Genomic DNA, 14,036 nt, shown 5'->3' with positions numbered 1-14,036 from the left:
AGGAGGAAAATTAAGAAGAGACAGTACCATGAGTTAGCAGTCTTTGCTCTCTCCCACTTAGCCAGCCCTGACAAGCTGGCTCAAGGATGCAATGCCACTGAGATCACTCAGGGCTTAGGGCAGATATACATATAAATCACCCACCTGCTGGAGTAAGCAGAATCTTGAGAATATGGCGTCCCTCCCCGGGGAGTGTATGGTGTCCCCTGGGACGACTGTGGCGTGTACTGGCCATACGAAGAAGGTGTATCCTGCCTACCACTGGAATAAGGAGTGTCCTGAGAGGAAGGTGTGCCATTGCCAGGCGTTGAAGGCATTGTGTTACTAGCGTACGAGGAGTCTGTTGAGTGGCGCCTTCGGGACTCTGACTGCAAAAGGGAAGGATTGAGAGCAGATTATTCACCATGCAGTCCCACCTAGACTGAAATATGGGGACCAGTCATGTAGCTAATTCCAAGCTGACTTGCATGCAGCCCCCTCCGAGGGAAAATACCAATCATTTAGCAAAGAAGCAGGAATTGAGCATTGTTTTCCTATGGGCATTGACAACCAGCAGGTGGCAGAAGCCTTGTGGACAGGCAGTGCAGAGAGGGAAGATAGAGGAGTAGTGGTGGGAGGGGAAGAGAGTCAAAGGATGGCCATTTTTACTAGGAATGAGAATCATATCCTGGACACAGAAGAAAATCCTTCGATGAGGATTCCTGTGAAAAAGTGGCCCTAAACCTGGACAATTCAAATGTGAGATTTTAGCAGACTCACCGAGTCCGCTGGGAACTTCTCATTGAGTGTTTTGCCTCCAGTGGGGACAGTCTGGGGTGTATAGGAGCCATTCACAATCAGTTCATAATACTTCATTCGCTGCTGACCTGTGGAGAGAAAAGCCGTTTATTGGAAAGGGGAACTACTCTGAATCAGAGGTGGCAAAACAGAACCGAGAGTATGGCCGGAGGAGGACAAGCACCTTTGATGTCGAGCTGAGCATGAATGATGTTGCCCATGACCGAAGTGTTGTGCAGGTTCTTGACTGTTTCCTTGGCTCCCCTTGTGCTGGTGAAGAGCACCTTGGCCAGGCCCAGGTGCTTGCGGTTCTTCGGATTGTAGAGGATCTCAATCTCCTCAATGTCTCCATACTTTTTGCACATGTCCGCCAGGAAGGGCTCCTTGATGTTGTCATTGAGCCGGGCAAAGGTCACCTCCTTCAGAGGGATCTGACCCACATAGAACTCATCCAGCTGCAGAAGAAACAAAAGGGGAGATGGGGCGAGGGGGCTAAATCAATTGCCAAAGTGCTTACCCCCCACCCCAATAATTAAGAAAAATCATCCAATGCTCTGGATAGTCAGCAAAAGCTTTAAAATGGGCTGCCAATAGAGGTTCAGAGAATGCAGAACTGCTGGGTGGACCCTTCATCAGTGCATTCAAGATTCCTGAACCTCCGATTTTATGCTTGTCAAACTCCACCCAAGACAAGATAACCTCAAACACACCCCATTTCCATGCCCCCCACTACCACCCTAGTAATTTCCCAAGAAAAAAAATCGCCATATCTGCATGAATCCAGACAATTTGTTATAGCCAATGAACTTTAGATATTCTTAATCTGCCCAGTTTGTTACGAAGGCAAATTCTGGAGCTTTTTCCCCTTTGAAGGATTTTCAACTGTTTTTTGAACCCAGCTTTTCCCTGTGGAAGTACACATTCATCATCCACTGACATTTCACAACAACATATTCAAAGAACTCAGCAATGAGTACAAGAATGAAAAGAGATGCAGTTTTCTTTGCCATTCCTCTTCTCCTGCACTCCCAAACCTCCCTTCCATCACATTTCTCCTCTTAAGATTGAATTCAATAACTTTTCTCTCCAAGACACAATTGCTGTCTTTTAGCCCCAAGGTCAAGGCAGATCAGGACATATATTTGTACTTCACACACATACAGTTATCAGCTTTCCCACAAGCTGTCTTTTCCTCAAGATGACCAGAAATGTAAGCAAATCCCAAGTTAACTATTTAGGGTAGAATTCAGTCAATTAATTTACAGCCTGACATAAACCTATATACACTTGGCCACTCCTGAACATTTACCAGGCTTCCAGCTAAGGAAGATGTGGCAGCAATGCTGTGCTGAGGATTTGGAAGACTTGGAGAAGGATACATGATCAGGTGGGATGTAGCTTACCTTAAACTTTGGGACAGGGAGGGAAATGTCTCTGTTCTTGGACCATATCCTGCGTCTGGGATCCCGCACATCACTCACAGGAGCGTGGCCCGAATCCTTGAGAAGAGATTTTGTTAGGCATTAACAATGCGAAAAGCCTTTACAGGAAACAGAACTCCTTGGAATAAAAAAGTGCTTCTTGGTTCTGCCCAGTGTTAGAAACTGAGATATGAAAGCTAGGAGCTAAATGGCGCCTTAAACCTAGGTTATGGGCGCAACAACGGAATGTCTAGGCGCGCTTTTTAATAACAATAATACAAAGCTGAAAATGAATGAACTGCAGCTAAAATCTTTTTTTCAATTTTCACATGGTGTAGTCCTTCTCCTGCCCACCCCTTAATACTATTAAGAGGGTCTCTTCTCCACTCTTTAGAGAGTAGCTGGAAGCACGGAGGCAGAAAAAGGTCCCCCTTTCCTTCCACTCTGCGGTTTTAATCTGAAATCTTAGGTGCAGTACTAAGCTCAGAAACTGCTCTTGCTAATGAAATTCCCTGTCACAAAATGCACCTAGAACGATGGGAGTTTCGAACACTGGTTCTGCCCCAATACTTGACAAAAATGAAACACAATTGGAGACTAGGATGAAGGATGTGGAACTTGTGGCCCTTCAGGTGCTGCTGGAATGGAACTCCACCCAGCATCACTGACTATGCTGGCTCAGGTGGTCAGCAGCTGGTGTTTGACAACATCTGGAGGGCCACATGTTCTCCAGCCTTGGCCTATGTTGAAGGTTTCTGGGTTCTCAGGGGAAAGGCAGCAAGTCAACTGGGACAGGATGCAGATCACACACTATGATTCTCTGCAGCACTGTTTGAACACTGGAGAATCATACCCCAGTAAAGTTCTCCAAGCATTCAAGCAGCAATTAATCTGGATTAGCCAGCTAAAGGTAAGAGCCCAAGATATGATACGAAGACGAAAATGAATTCTTTAGCTGTAATGTTCATTAAAAGGCTGAATCCAGGTGAAAAGAAGACGTTAATACAAAACAAGCAAAGCATGGGAAGATTTAGGAAAAAGTATTCTAAAAGGCAATAATGTACATTAGGACTTTGTATATGTTTCCAGTTATTAAGAACTGCTCCATAGCGTTTCATGGTGATTTGCCATTTGCAAAAAAAGATGATAATTCTTCTCAGTTAAGGATCTACATGTGGACTTGTGGCTCTGGTGTGAGCAGTCAAATTTCCTTCTAAGCTGCTCCCAGAATATAAGCCATAAACATGTCTATATCTGGGCCCAAGTGAGTGAGATACACTAGTGGCTGCTCTTGAGGAAAGCTATAAAAAACTGTGTAGAGCAGATTTAGAATTTTGGGGTGAACCGAAGCCCCACCTCTGTATGGATTCATTTTATAGACTTGAACAAGTTCCTCTCATCTATCAATGAGAATAGTGATCTTCCCTCACTTTATCCTCCTGATAAAGACAAACACGGGGGGGGGGGAATTTCTGCAAATTAACAGTACTATATGCACTATTAGTAGTAGAAATAGAGGTAAGCCCAGGTGTGCATATGGCCATCATACTCAGCTTCACTTCCACCCCAACCCAAAGTGACTTATTTGGAAGTAAATTTCACCAAGTTACATTTAAGCATATTTCCAATAAACCTTATTAGAGAAAAGGGGGAGGGGATTCTGGGCAATTACGGGTCTGAGTGCTACAAACTGCTGTTATTTTATGGAATTTTAAGGCTGACTCCCAGTGTCATTGATGCTTATTTGAACAAACATGACCCAAATCATCAATTCATCATAGACAGCACCTTTTCTCTCTCCTGTCCACCTGCCCCCAGGCTCTCTATAGCTTTGAACCGTGTCTTTGTCACAGCTGCTTCTTCTGTTGCTTAGGGGAATTTTCAAACAAAGCAACAGCTACAAGGGAAGCAGACTCTCAGGCTAGAAGAAAAGTGAAACTAAGCACATCAAATGTTGCCATGCTATGCAGGAAGAAAAGGGACTGTAAACAGAGGAAGACACAGCTCCTCCTTTGGCTGCAATGATCAGAATATTTCAAGAAGGAGCTACACTCATTTTTTGGCAACCCTCTCAGCATGTAGAATCTTTTGGATTTTGTGCTCCTTACATTGGTGAGACATGATGCCAGAGCTGTGGCTGACATCAGGAGCCTAAGAAAGGTTAAGGAGGAGAGGGGGCTGCATGAATCAGGCATCTGTGTTTTCACATTTGTCTCCTATATTAATGGAAGGACTAGCATAACAATATTTTATTAGAGCTTGAGGTACATGTAAACAACCATAGGCACACATCCTACAGCCCAGTTGTCAAAGCTTGAGTTCCACAGAGCTAGATGGGAATCACTGCAAGTGTATTTATGACCGCAGGCTTACTATTTTAGCACCAAACATTTAAAGCTGGAAGCCTCATGCCAGGTGTTGCTTGAGAATTTTGTAAAATTAAAAAAAAAAAAATCAGTGTAGTTGTGAAATCAGTGGCCAAAGTTACAGAATCCTAGAGTTGAAAGGGTCCCGAGGGGCATCTAGTCCAACCCCTGCAATGCAGGAATATCTTAACTAGATCGTACATGATAGATGACTATCCAACCTCTGCTTAAAAACCTCCAAGGAAGGAGATCGTTCACCACCTCTTGTGGGAGTCTGTTCCACTGTTGAACAGCTCTTACTGTTAGAAAGTTCCTGCTGATGTTTATTCGGAATCTGCTGTCTTGAATCCAATGGTTCAAGTCCTAGCCTCCAGAGTAGGAGAAAATAAGCTTGCTCCATCCTCCATGTGACAGCCCTTTAAACCAGAGCTTTCCCAACTTTTCACACTGGTGACACACTTTTTAGACATGCATCATTTTGCGACAAGGTAATTCCGTTTACTAGCAAACCAGAGGTTAAACTAACCCCCTTTCACGTCCCAGCAGGAGCGCAGGGAGAATTGCATGACACACTAACACACAGTTTGGAAAGCTCTGCTTTAGATATTTTTAAGATGATCTCAGTCTCCTTTCTAGGCTAAACAATCCGCACTTCCTTAACTGTTCCTCCATACCCTTAATCATCTTGGTTGCCCTCTTCTGCACATGTTCCAGTTTGTCAATATCCTTCTTAAATTGTGGTGCCCAGAACTGGACCCAGGACTCGAGGTATGGTCTGACCAAGGAAGAATATGACAGCTCTGAAAGGTTCAGTTGCCATCTTGATTCAAAATGGCATGCAATGGCATTCAAACATAGATAAAAACCTATTCCTTGAGGTCAGAAACAACTACGCAAAATTTGGTTGCAATAGCTTAAGAGGCACCCCAATGCGTAGTTAAACAACTTTCCAAAACAAATAGCAGATTAGCAAAGGGGCTAAAAAGAGATTGTAGTCCTTATATTCCAAATTCCAAGTACTATAGTGGTTTTGGGAGGAAATCATATTTGAAACAGGTTGCTTCAGTCTCAATCTGTCTTTAAAGTGGGCATAACACAGTACAGTCTACACAAGCTATGTGGGAATAAGTTCCATTGATTTCAATGGATCTTGCTTTTACAGTGCACAGGAAAACAATGAAAGTTAAGCAGTAGAAATTATTCTATAACCAACAAATAACGGACCAAACAACCAAAGGTAGCCTCAGAGGTGGGTTAACGATTAAGAAAGAATTTTTTCAAGTATGGCAGGCAACCCAAGAGACAAAGACTATGCTCTTCAAACTGCTCCAATGCTACAAGGTCCATCCTCATTTCTAGGAGGAAATTAAAATGGAACCAAATATTGTTGGAGAGTTTAATGGCAACTCTAAAATAAGAACTACTAGGGACTTTAGAAAACAATTTTAAAATGAAACACTTTATTAATATTAAAAACAGCAGAAGTCAAATCAAATGTCAGCCAACAGACATAAGCCCAATTGTGTCTTGCTTGAACTGGGGCAGGTGTCTGTACTGAAATTCATAATTTGCAGTAACACACTATAGGATACAAAGAACTTGACCTGGAGACCACCAAATGCTTTCTCTTCTTTAACACTATGCCAGCAATGTCTGACAGAGATCTAAATCAAATGCCTTTTTTCATTTTCTATTGCTTCTGCTAATAAGGAAACTCATTCATAAAATAGCCATAAACCAACCTAAACATTTTTATTTGCACTTTTATAATCATTTTAAAGCCAGAGAATCTATAGGTGCAACCCAGGGAAGGTTAAGCCACTTAAGTTCCCATTTGTTTCAATGGGTCTTAATTGCTCAAGTCCCAGTTATTCCATTGGCACTGAAAAAGTGGTGACTGACTTGCTGTGAGATGAAACAAAAACCTAAGGAGTTCACAAACCCAGGTATACCTGGCCTCCTCTACAGTCAAAGCACCCCTCCTCATTCCCACCCTTTGGGGAGGCTGCTACACCTTCACAGGCATATTTCCTTTCCCTGTTCACCTCTCACACCACTGTTCTCTCAGTAGCCATCAACACACAAAACCCACCTGCCATGTTTCCTGACAGCACTCTGTATGTTCCATGTTAAAAAACAACAAATGCCAAAAATGGAAATGAACTTATTTAGAACTCCTAAAAGGCAGCTTCAATTCTTCAGAAGCCGACATCAAAATTTTAGGCATCAGAGATCTGCAAAGCATTCAGATTGCTGCATTCAAATATCCAGTACCTAGAGCCTCAATGCACAAGGACATAGAAATCTGTACGGAAGCTGGAGTTAGGGACCCTATGACAACCAGGAGGAGGAGGAGGTCACAAAACAAGTAATCTAGGGACTGTGTGGCATAGAACTGACCCATCACACAATCTAGCAACAGTGCCTTGGATTCTGCTGTCCAACCAGAATCAACAGAACACCCAAAAAATTAATAATGAACCCACCCCACACACAGTACACTGACAGAGCAGGAGAAGCAGAGAGTTTAAAACTTTGAGAACACAAATGAAAAAAGTGGGTACTTGGAACGACCAATGGATATTACACAGCAGGAAAGGCAGAACCACCCTCACTTTCTCAGCACAGCTCAAACAAATCCTCCCCAACTCCATCCAAATAAGAATCCAGTTCTGTCCACTTACATTAGTGCTGAAATGTACTCCATCATAGCGGTAGACCTTGTGGGGGGCCCGCTTGAGCACTGGGTCAACGATGAGCTTGTAGTTTCTCCACTGGAAGTTAGGGGTTTTCTGGAAGTCACCCCCACCTTCCTGATCCATTCTGACTCATTTACCCTAGAGCAGTAGAAACGAAACCAGTGCATTAGATAATATGATTACTAATATGAGAAAGAGTTAACAATAACAAAGGAGCCCACTCCTGGCCATTTCTGAAGTAGACACCTTTGAACCCAGAATAGTCACCACCAGCAGATGTGCCTGTATATCCCAGAACTAGAAGAGGGTTTAATATTAAACCGCCTGAACAACTGTACCTCTTCTCCATAATCCATTTACTACCATCAGGGCTATTACTGTATTGCACAAGCTCAGGGACTTGCACAAAGGTATTTGGCTGCCCGTTTTACGCTTCCGTACAAAATTCAAAGTGTTGGTGCTGACCTTTAAAGCCCTAAACGGCCTCAGTCCTGTATACCTGAAGGAGCATCTCTACCCACATCGTCCAGCCCAGACACTGAGGTCGAGCGCCAAGGGCCTTCTGCTGGTTCCCTAGCTGTGAGATTACAGGGAACCAGGCAGAGGGCCTTCTCAGTAGTGGCACCTGCCCTGTGGAATGCAACTATTTTATTTTTAAAATACAACTGAAGGCGGCCCTGTTTAGGGAAATTTTTAATGTTTGATGCTGTACTGTTTTTAATATTTGGTTGGAAGCCACCCAGAGTGGCTGGGGTATAAATAATAAATTGTTGTTGTTGTTTATAAAATTTTTATTAAATTGGCCACTTTTGAAGAGGGATGAATTACATACATACTCAGAATTGGGCTTCCTGGATTTGAGATTTGCAGAGCTTTATTGCAGGGACTGTGAACCTGCTACAGTTCTGCAAGATCGCATGGAACAAAAGCTGTGGTATACAGTGCAGATTTTTTTAAAAAAGCAAGCTTCTGTTCCTGTGATTATAAAGCATCTTTGTTGAGCTGTTTTAGATACCTGCTAAAAATATTTGTGTTTCAGCAATTTTACTTGGACATGTTAACAAGTTACATATACCTGTTTTTACATTTTGCTTTTAAATTTTGTTTTTAAATTTTAAACTTGATACAGATAACAGTTTTAAATTATTTCATTACACTGCTTAGGAATTCTTTGATTAGGTCATTTATAAATTCTTCTAAAGCAATAGCAAAAATACACAATTATGAAGAAATGCTTGATAGCATGCAGGCAGTCCCTGCTCCAATCTTGGTGAGTTGTCAGAATAAGATTTTGAATTACTAAAATGAGACATTTTTAGCCTTGCTCCTCCCATGCCTAAAATATGAATAGTAGAATAAATTGTGCAAAATAAGAGAAATTATGTAACTTGTGCAACTGGAGCAAATTTGTAGTGGTATAATGGCCACTGATTACAATTATCTGACAAATAATTTATAGGGGGACCAGAGTTTAGCTTTTCTTGGAGTAGATTTTTTTTTAAATCACAGAGCATACACAGTCCTAGTTTTAGAGTAGTTTAGAGTTGCCACACTGGTGGCAAACAGCTTTGCTAAAATAGGAGCAAAATTATAATAATTACCCTGTGCAAATTATTTTCACACATATGCCTCCTTTAATAATATACTCCCTAAATGCACCTTAACTGAAATAACTGAGGTTAATGCCTGAAAAGCATCACCTTGATAAATCTCTTGGTCTGACTTCAAAGTTATTTTTGCCCCTTTTACATATTTGAAAAATGTTAATTTAATACATTATCCTGCCCTTATTCATATTCAACCTCCTATCGAATATGAAGAATATAATTACCAGAACCACATGCCCTCTCTAAGTATAATGCAAATTTGAGAAGCCCAGCAATTTTAACCTTGCAACGTGCTCATTGCATAAGAACAGAAATATAGATGTCCAAATAAGTGCAGCACAAAGGGAATGCATGAAAGCAAAGGGCAGGAATAAAATTGTACCTGTTGTGGATTATCTCGTCTGTGGTCAAGCTATTACAGCTGTGTGTTTTTTCTTCCTTCGCAATAAAGCCTGGTTGGAGTTGGTTCAGTCCATAATGTGAAACAAAACACTTGGGAAACTAGGAAGAAAGTACAAAAAGTGAATGTAAAAAAAAAAGCAAATGATGGATATGAATTTGCATAATGAAACATTCTCAGGCAGTAGAATAAAAAGACTTCCTTGGAAGACAGATGGCATGTTAGAATAGGGAATGCTGGGAATCAGGACTCCCAATTCTATCCCCTGGTGACATGTATTCCTCCCTACTTAAGAGGAAAAGTTACTTATGCTCACAAATTAAAAATTAACCAAAATTATGCAACAATGCATTACCCTAAAACTAAAATAAAGCAAGATGAAGCAATCTGAATTCAGATGCCTCCAGCTATAGGAAGATTGCATACTGTAAATTAAATTCTCAAAGTGGGATTACGAAATCCACAGGCCTCCTGTTCTGCTGGGGTCTACCCACAAAGTTTTTCCCCCTATTCTTCAACTTTATCAATAATCATCTTCCTCCGCATATTCGGCTCCTCCCCATCAACAGATTTCCTGATAAAAAGGCTTGCCCTAAAAATTATTTTCCCATCTAAGTTTTTGTCATTCTGAGATGTTCTCTGTGCCTCACAGTCTTCACCTCTAATTTACTTTGCAGTTAAAACATTGCAAGGTTTACCTGTTGTCCCCCCATTTTGAGTATTCCTCCTCTATCCTCTAAAGGCCTTACCTCTAAGCTTTACAATTTATCACGACCTTTTTCAACTTCTCTCCAAGCCATCCTGAGTTAATTGTTCCCATTTGTCTATGGGAGCGCTCTCTCTCTCTCTCTCTCTCTCTCTCTCCAGCCCCTAAATACATCCATCAGTTCTCCCATTCTCTCTGCCCATCTTCACCTTTCACAGAGTCATGCAGATATGGAAAATCTATTCCTCACAGACATCTCTGCAACATCGCCCATTTCTACCATCCAGCCAATCGGTGGAGATCTCCCTTCTCCCCCTTCCCCTCTTCAAACCCTGTCAGATCATCCTTCCCTTTCAACCTCACCCTCCATGGACCGCTTCACTCTGCCTTGCTGCTAATGGGACCCCTCAAAACGATCTGATTCTCTCTCACCCCCCCAAAAAACCACCCCTCGTCAAATGCTCTCCTGCCACTCAAAATGCCCCTTTCCCTATAGGAATTTTCTATTCTGTAGCATCGGATGCCACCCACAGGGCCCTTCTTTCCACACCACGCCTCCTCCCGTTGTTTTGGGGAGGCTCCTTTCGCTTCCTAAATACATGTCTGGGGGGGGGAGAGAAAACTTCAGCACCCCCAGTAAGATACCCCCACCCCTGCCAATACTCCCTGAGAGCCCAGCCTGGTCAGCTGGAGGAGGAAGAGGAGGAGAGGCCTTCCTCACAGGACCCCCTTCTCAAAAAGGCCTCTCCCACCTCCCTCCCCCCGAAAAACACCCCTAGTGCCTCGTGCCTCCCCACACAGACTGCCCCCTCCCCAAACCCCTCTCTTCAGTTACAACCCCATCTGCCCATTTGGGGGGGGGTCCTCCCCTCCCTTCAGGTGCCCCGGCCCCGCCCACCCAAGGCGCCCTCCTGCTCCCTCCCCCTCCCGCGCGAGGCCTTCTCCTCCTCCGCCCCCCCCCCACAACGCACCCGTCACTCGCGCGCGTTCTCCTCTCTTCCCCCCCCCCGCCCCTCACCAGCGGAGGGGCTCGCGCGCTCCCCTCTCCGCCTCCCGCTCGCTCGCGTCACCTGCTCCTACCCGCTCCTCCTCCTCCTCCTCCTCCTCCCTTCTCTCAGGGGGCGCACGCGCGGCGACGGCGGCCCCCCCTCCTCCTCCTCCCTTCGTCCGGCCTCTCGCGCTCGTTCGCGCGCTGCCTCCCTCTCCCCCCGCGCGAGCGGGCGAGCGAGCTCTCTCTTCTTCTCCCTCGCGCTCTCTCTCGGCGTCTCGTGCTGCTCCGCCGCTCTTCTCGCCTCGCGACCTGTGAAGGGAGGACAAGGGGGGGAAAGAAAAGAGGGAAGGGGAAAAGGGTGACAACCCTCTGCCGCTGCCGACAGGGACCAGGGGGCGGGGCCAGAGCGCTCGGGCGAGACTCTCGGGCGAGGCTCTCGCGAGAACCGCTGCTCCTCTCCTCACCACCACCACCGCCCCCCTCCCTCCTCTCTATGGAGACGGTTTTGCCGGCTCTCCGGCTTCGTCGTCGTCGTGTTGTTGTTTTTTCTGATCTGCGCTTTCGACACTGGGCTGTGAGAGGGGAGGGGAAGGCAGTCCACCGTTCACAGGGTCACGCATTTCACTTCGTTTTCCAGTGCTTCCGCAGAACGTTAGGTTGGTTGGTTTTTGGTTTTTTAAACCCTTCTCCGGGGTTGTTTTTTTTTTGTGTGTGTGTGTTTTCTGCGAACGTAGGATGGTGGCGAATCGTTCAATTCGAAATGACAACTAGACTTAAAAGATGGGGAGGGCGAAGATCTAGCCCGCGATTCTTTCCTCGCACATTCGCTGCTGGACCAACCAAATAAAACAAATTAAGCTTATATGGTGGGTGCTTAGTACAGGTTAGGTACCGTGGGATAGAGAAGATCGCTCCGCTGATGAGAGTTTGCAAGACGCCCAGACGACCAAAAAAAAGGTGGCACCGACGAATCTGCGGGAGCGAAATCTAAAGTTGTAACGGAATGGCAAACTTAGAAATGCGCGTGACGCTTTCGCGACAAAGAGCGAAATCGCTGCTATTTAATCCATTTAACAATTGCAATGAAGGTAACGGGGGTTAGCCCAGAAATTCTGAGTCTGCACTGTCATTCGGAAAAGGCCCATGTAAATAATTCGGCCCGAATCTACCGAATTGAAATCGCAGCTCCCCCAAAAGTCAAGCTAACCAGAGTCGACTTCGGTACTTTCGTCCGAAAACGAAATTGTAAAGTCTCTTAGCAAAACACCGTCAGAAAAGCCAGTAAGAGAGATAACTATTCCTCGCATTAATATTCGGCTATTTATTTATTTTTAAATACTGGTATGATAGTGTTGAATCTGCTTGGGCAAAGAAAAGAAAGTTTTTTTAAAATAAAAAGCAATGTTTTCAATTCAGGTAATCTTGACACTTTGCAAAATATTTGTTAGAATAGGTGGTGACCATTTTTATTTTTAAGTAGCAGCAAAGGACAGTCCTGTTGCATGTCAAGGATCAAAGGTTTACAATACTCTTCTCTCCTCCGCACCAAGAAATTGCTCCTGAATTCAAAATATAAATACAGTATGTGACACCTTGATTGTACATATGCATGCACACACACAGTTGATTTTCATTTAGGCTTGCTACATAATGAAGAAACATACGTTTTGATTTTGTCCCTAAATATATTTAAAGCCTCTCAGCAATACTTAGCTCAGTTGTTTGCTAGTTCCCTTTTACTCTGCTTTATAGTTTGGTGAAAGACTGGAGAGAGGAGATTACTCCGGTTTTGGATAACTGAGCCCTTTCTTCCATTTTTATATTTTGCAATATTTGAAAATTTCCAGGTGTAAATGTTGGTGAAAACTGTTATTTAAACAAAAACCTAATATTCTAAATTTTGGGATGGAAAATCCCAAATTATTCTGAGATCCACATGATTTGCCATAGCTGAAAGTCTGGTGGTAATATGCTGATGTCTGGCAATGTTCAGATATTTAGGTAACATCACTCCCTCCCCCTCCCCCAGTGATTCAGCCTTACCCATCCACTTCCTTTCAATGTATTTGAATGATTTATCTTCCCATTTTGTTTTGATGGTGGGTAGAATTTTGGCTTATCATCATGTATGCAATGAGTCTGAATACCTTTGGGAAATGATGTGACATTTCGTGGCTGGGCCAACATCTGTCAAGCCAGGGCCAAGCTAATGACACAGGATATTTTAATTTAATTTAATTATGTAAACAGAGTATTTTGCATTTATAGTATTTCCTCCCTTCCCCCCCAAAAAAGTTGGTTTTTTAAAACCCATCCTAAGCCCATAAGAACAGAGAATAGAAGCTGAAATAATAAAACAAATAAGAGTCACTGATACAGCAGACTTAAGTGTCTGCTTCAACCTCTGCTGTCTTAAAAAGCAAGCTACAAATGAACTTGACCATGCCAATTCAATTTCCATATGTGTTTGAAACTCCCAAACTGAGAAAGAATTGTGTATTTATTTGTTTTTGCTTTTTTTAAAAAAATGTTTCCAGAGTCTTATAGCTAAAGGCAGACACCCTATTTCGGTCAAAGGATTCCTTTCCCCCTTTTGAAAGCAGTACAGTATTGAGATGTGGGCAGGACGGGGTTAAAGGAGTAGAGTGTGCTACTCATTTTGTTTTCCACCAGAGGGCACCACATGTTCAGGTCTAAAAATTTAACCTCTGGCTGATCTCTACAAATACATAGGCAGGAACAAGAGGATTAGTGGCAGATTGATTTCGACCCCTGTACCTTTCCACAAAGGTGGGGTGGCTATAACTCCATTGCGGAGCACATGGTTTGCATGTGTAAAGTCCCAGAATCTATCCCTGGCAACTCCTGATTCCTGTGTGCCTCTCAGTGTGAACCAGATCAACCTGGTACTCTTCCAATGTTTTCAGACTGTAATTCCCATCATCCTTGACAATTGGCTGCAATGGCCGAGGCTGAGGAGAGTGATATGCCCAAAGTATCTTGAGGGCCAGGGGTTGACTGTCCCTGCTTATAGCGACTGAAATCCACACATGTCTGAAACCATTTTTC

The 14,036-nt window shown here is 43.6% G+C and overlaps 1 protein-coding gene across 4 annotated transcripts in view; it reads right to left on the bottom strand.

Annotated features, from left to right (window-relative positions):
• The window catches only part of SETD1A (SET domain containing 1A, histone lysine methyltransferase), a 30,141-nt gene extending 18,752 nt beyond the window's left edge, over positions 1-11,389 (bottom strand). For 2 of the 4 annotated variants that reach the window (XM_081883572.1, XM_081883573.1), the window contains exons 1-7: positions 11,057-11,389; positions 9,253-9,371; positions 7,249-7,401; positions 2,181-2,276; positions 962-1,232; positions 760-866; positions 145-368 (exon numbers count right to left, since the gene is read on the bottom strand). In XM_081883572.1, the coding sequence (XP_081739698.1) occupies positions 145-368; positions 760-866; positions 962-1,232; positions 2,181-2,276; positions 7,249-7,386 (836 nt within the window). In that variant the 5' untranslated portion in view covers positions 7,387-7,401; positions 9,253-9,371; positions 11,057-11,389. Of the gene's footprint in view, positions 1-144; positions 369-759; positions 867-961; positions 1,233-2,180; positions 2,277-7,248; positions 7,402-9,252; positions 9,372-10,994; positions 11,017-11,046 lie in introns of those variants that run through there. The other 2 variants (XM_081883570.1, XM_081883571.1) reach the window with 2 other exon arrangements.
• Positions 11,390-14,036: the final 2,647 nt, after the last annotated feature.

Source organism: Podarcis melisellensis (assembly GCF_964234715.1).
Source record: "Podarcis melisellensis genome assembly, chromosome: 13".
NCBI lineage: Eukaryota > Metazoa > Chordata > Lepidosauria > Squamata > Lacertidae > Podarcis > Podarcis melisellensis.
This window is presented reverse-complemented; position numbering and strand designations above follow the sequence as displayed.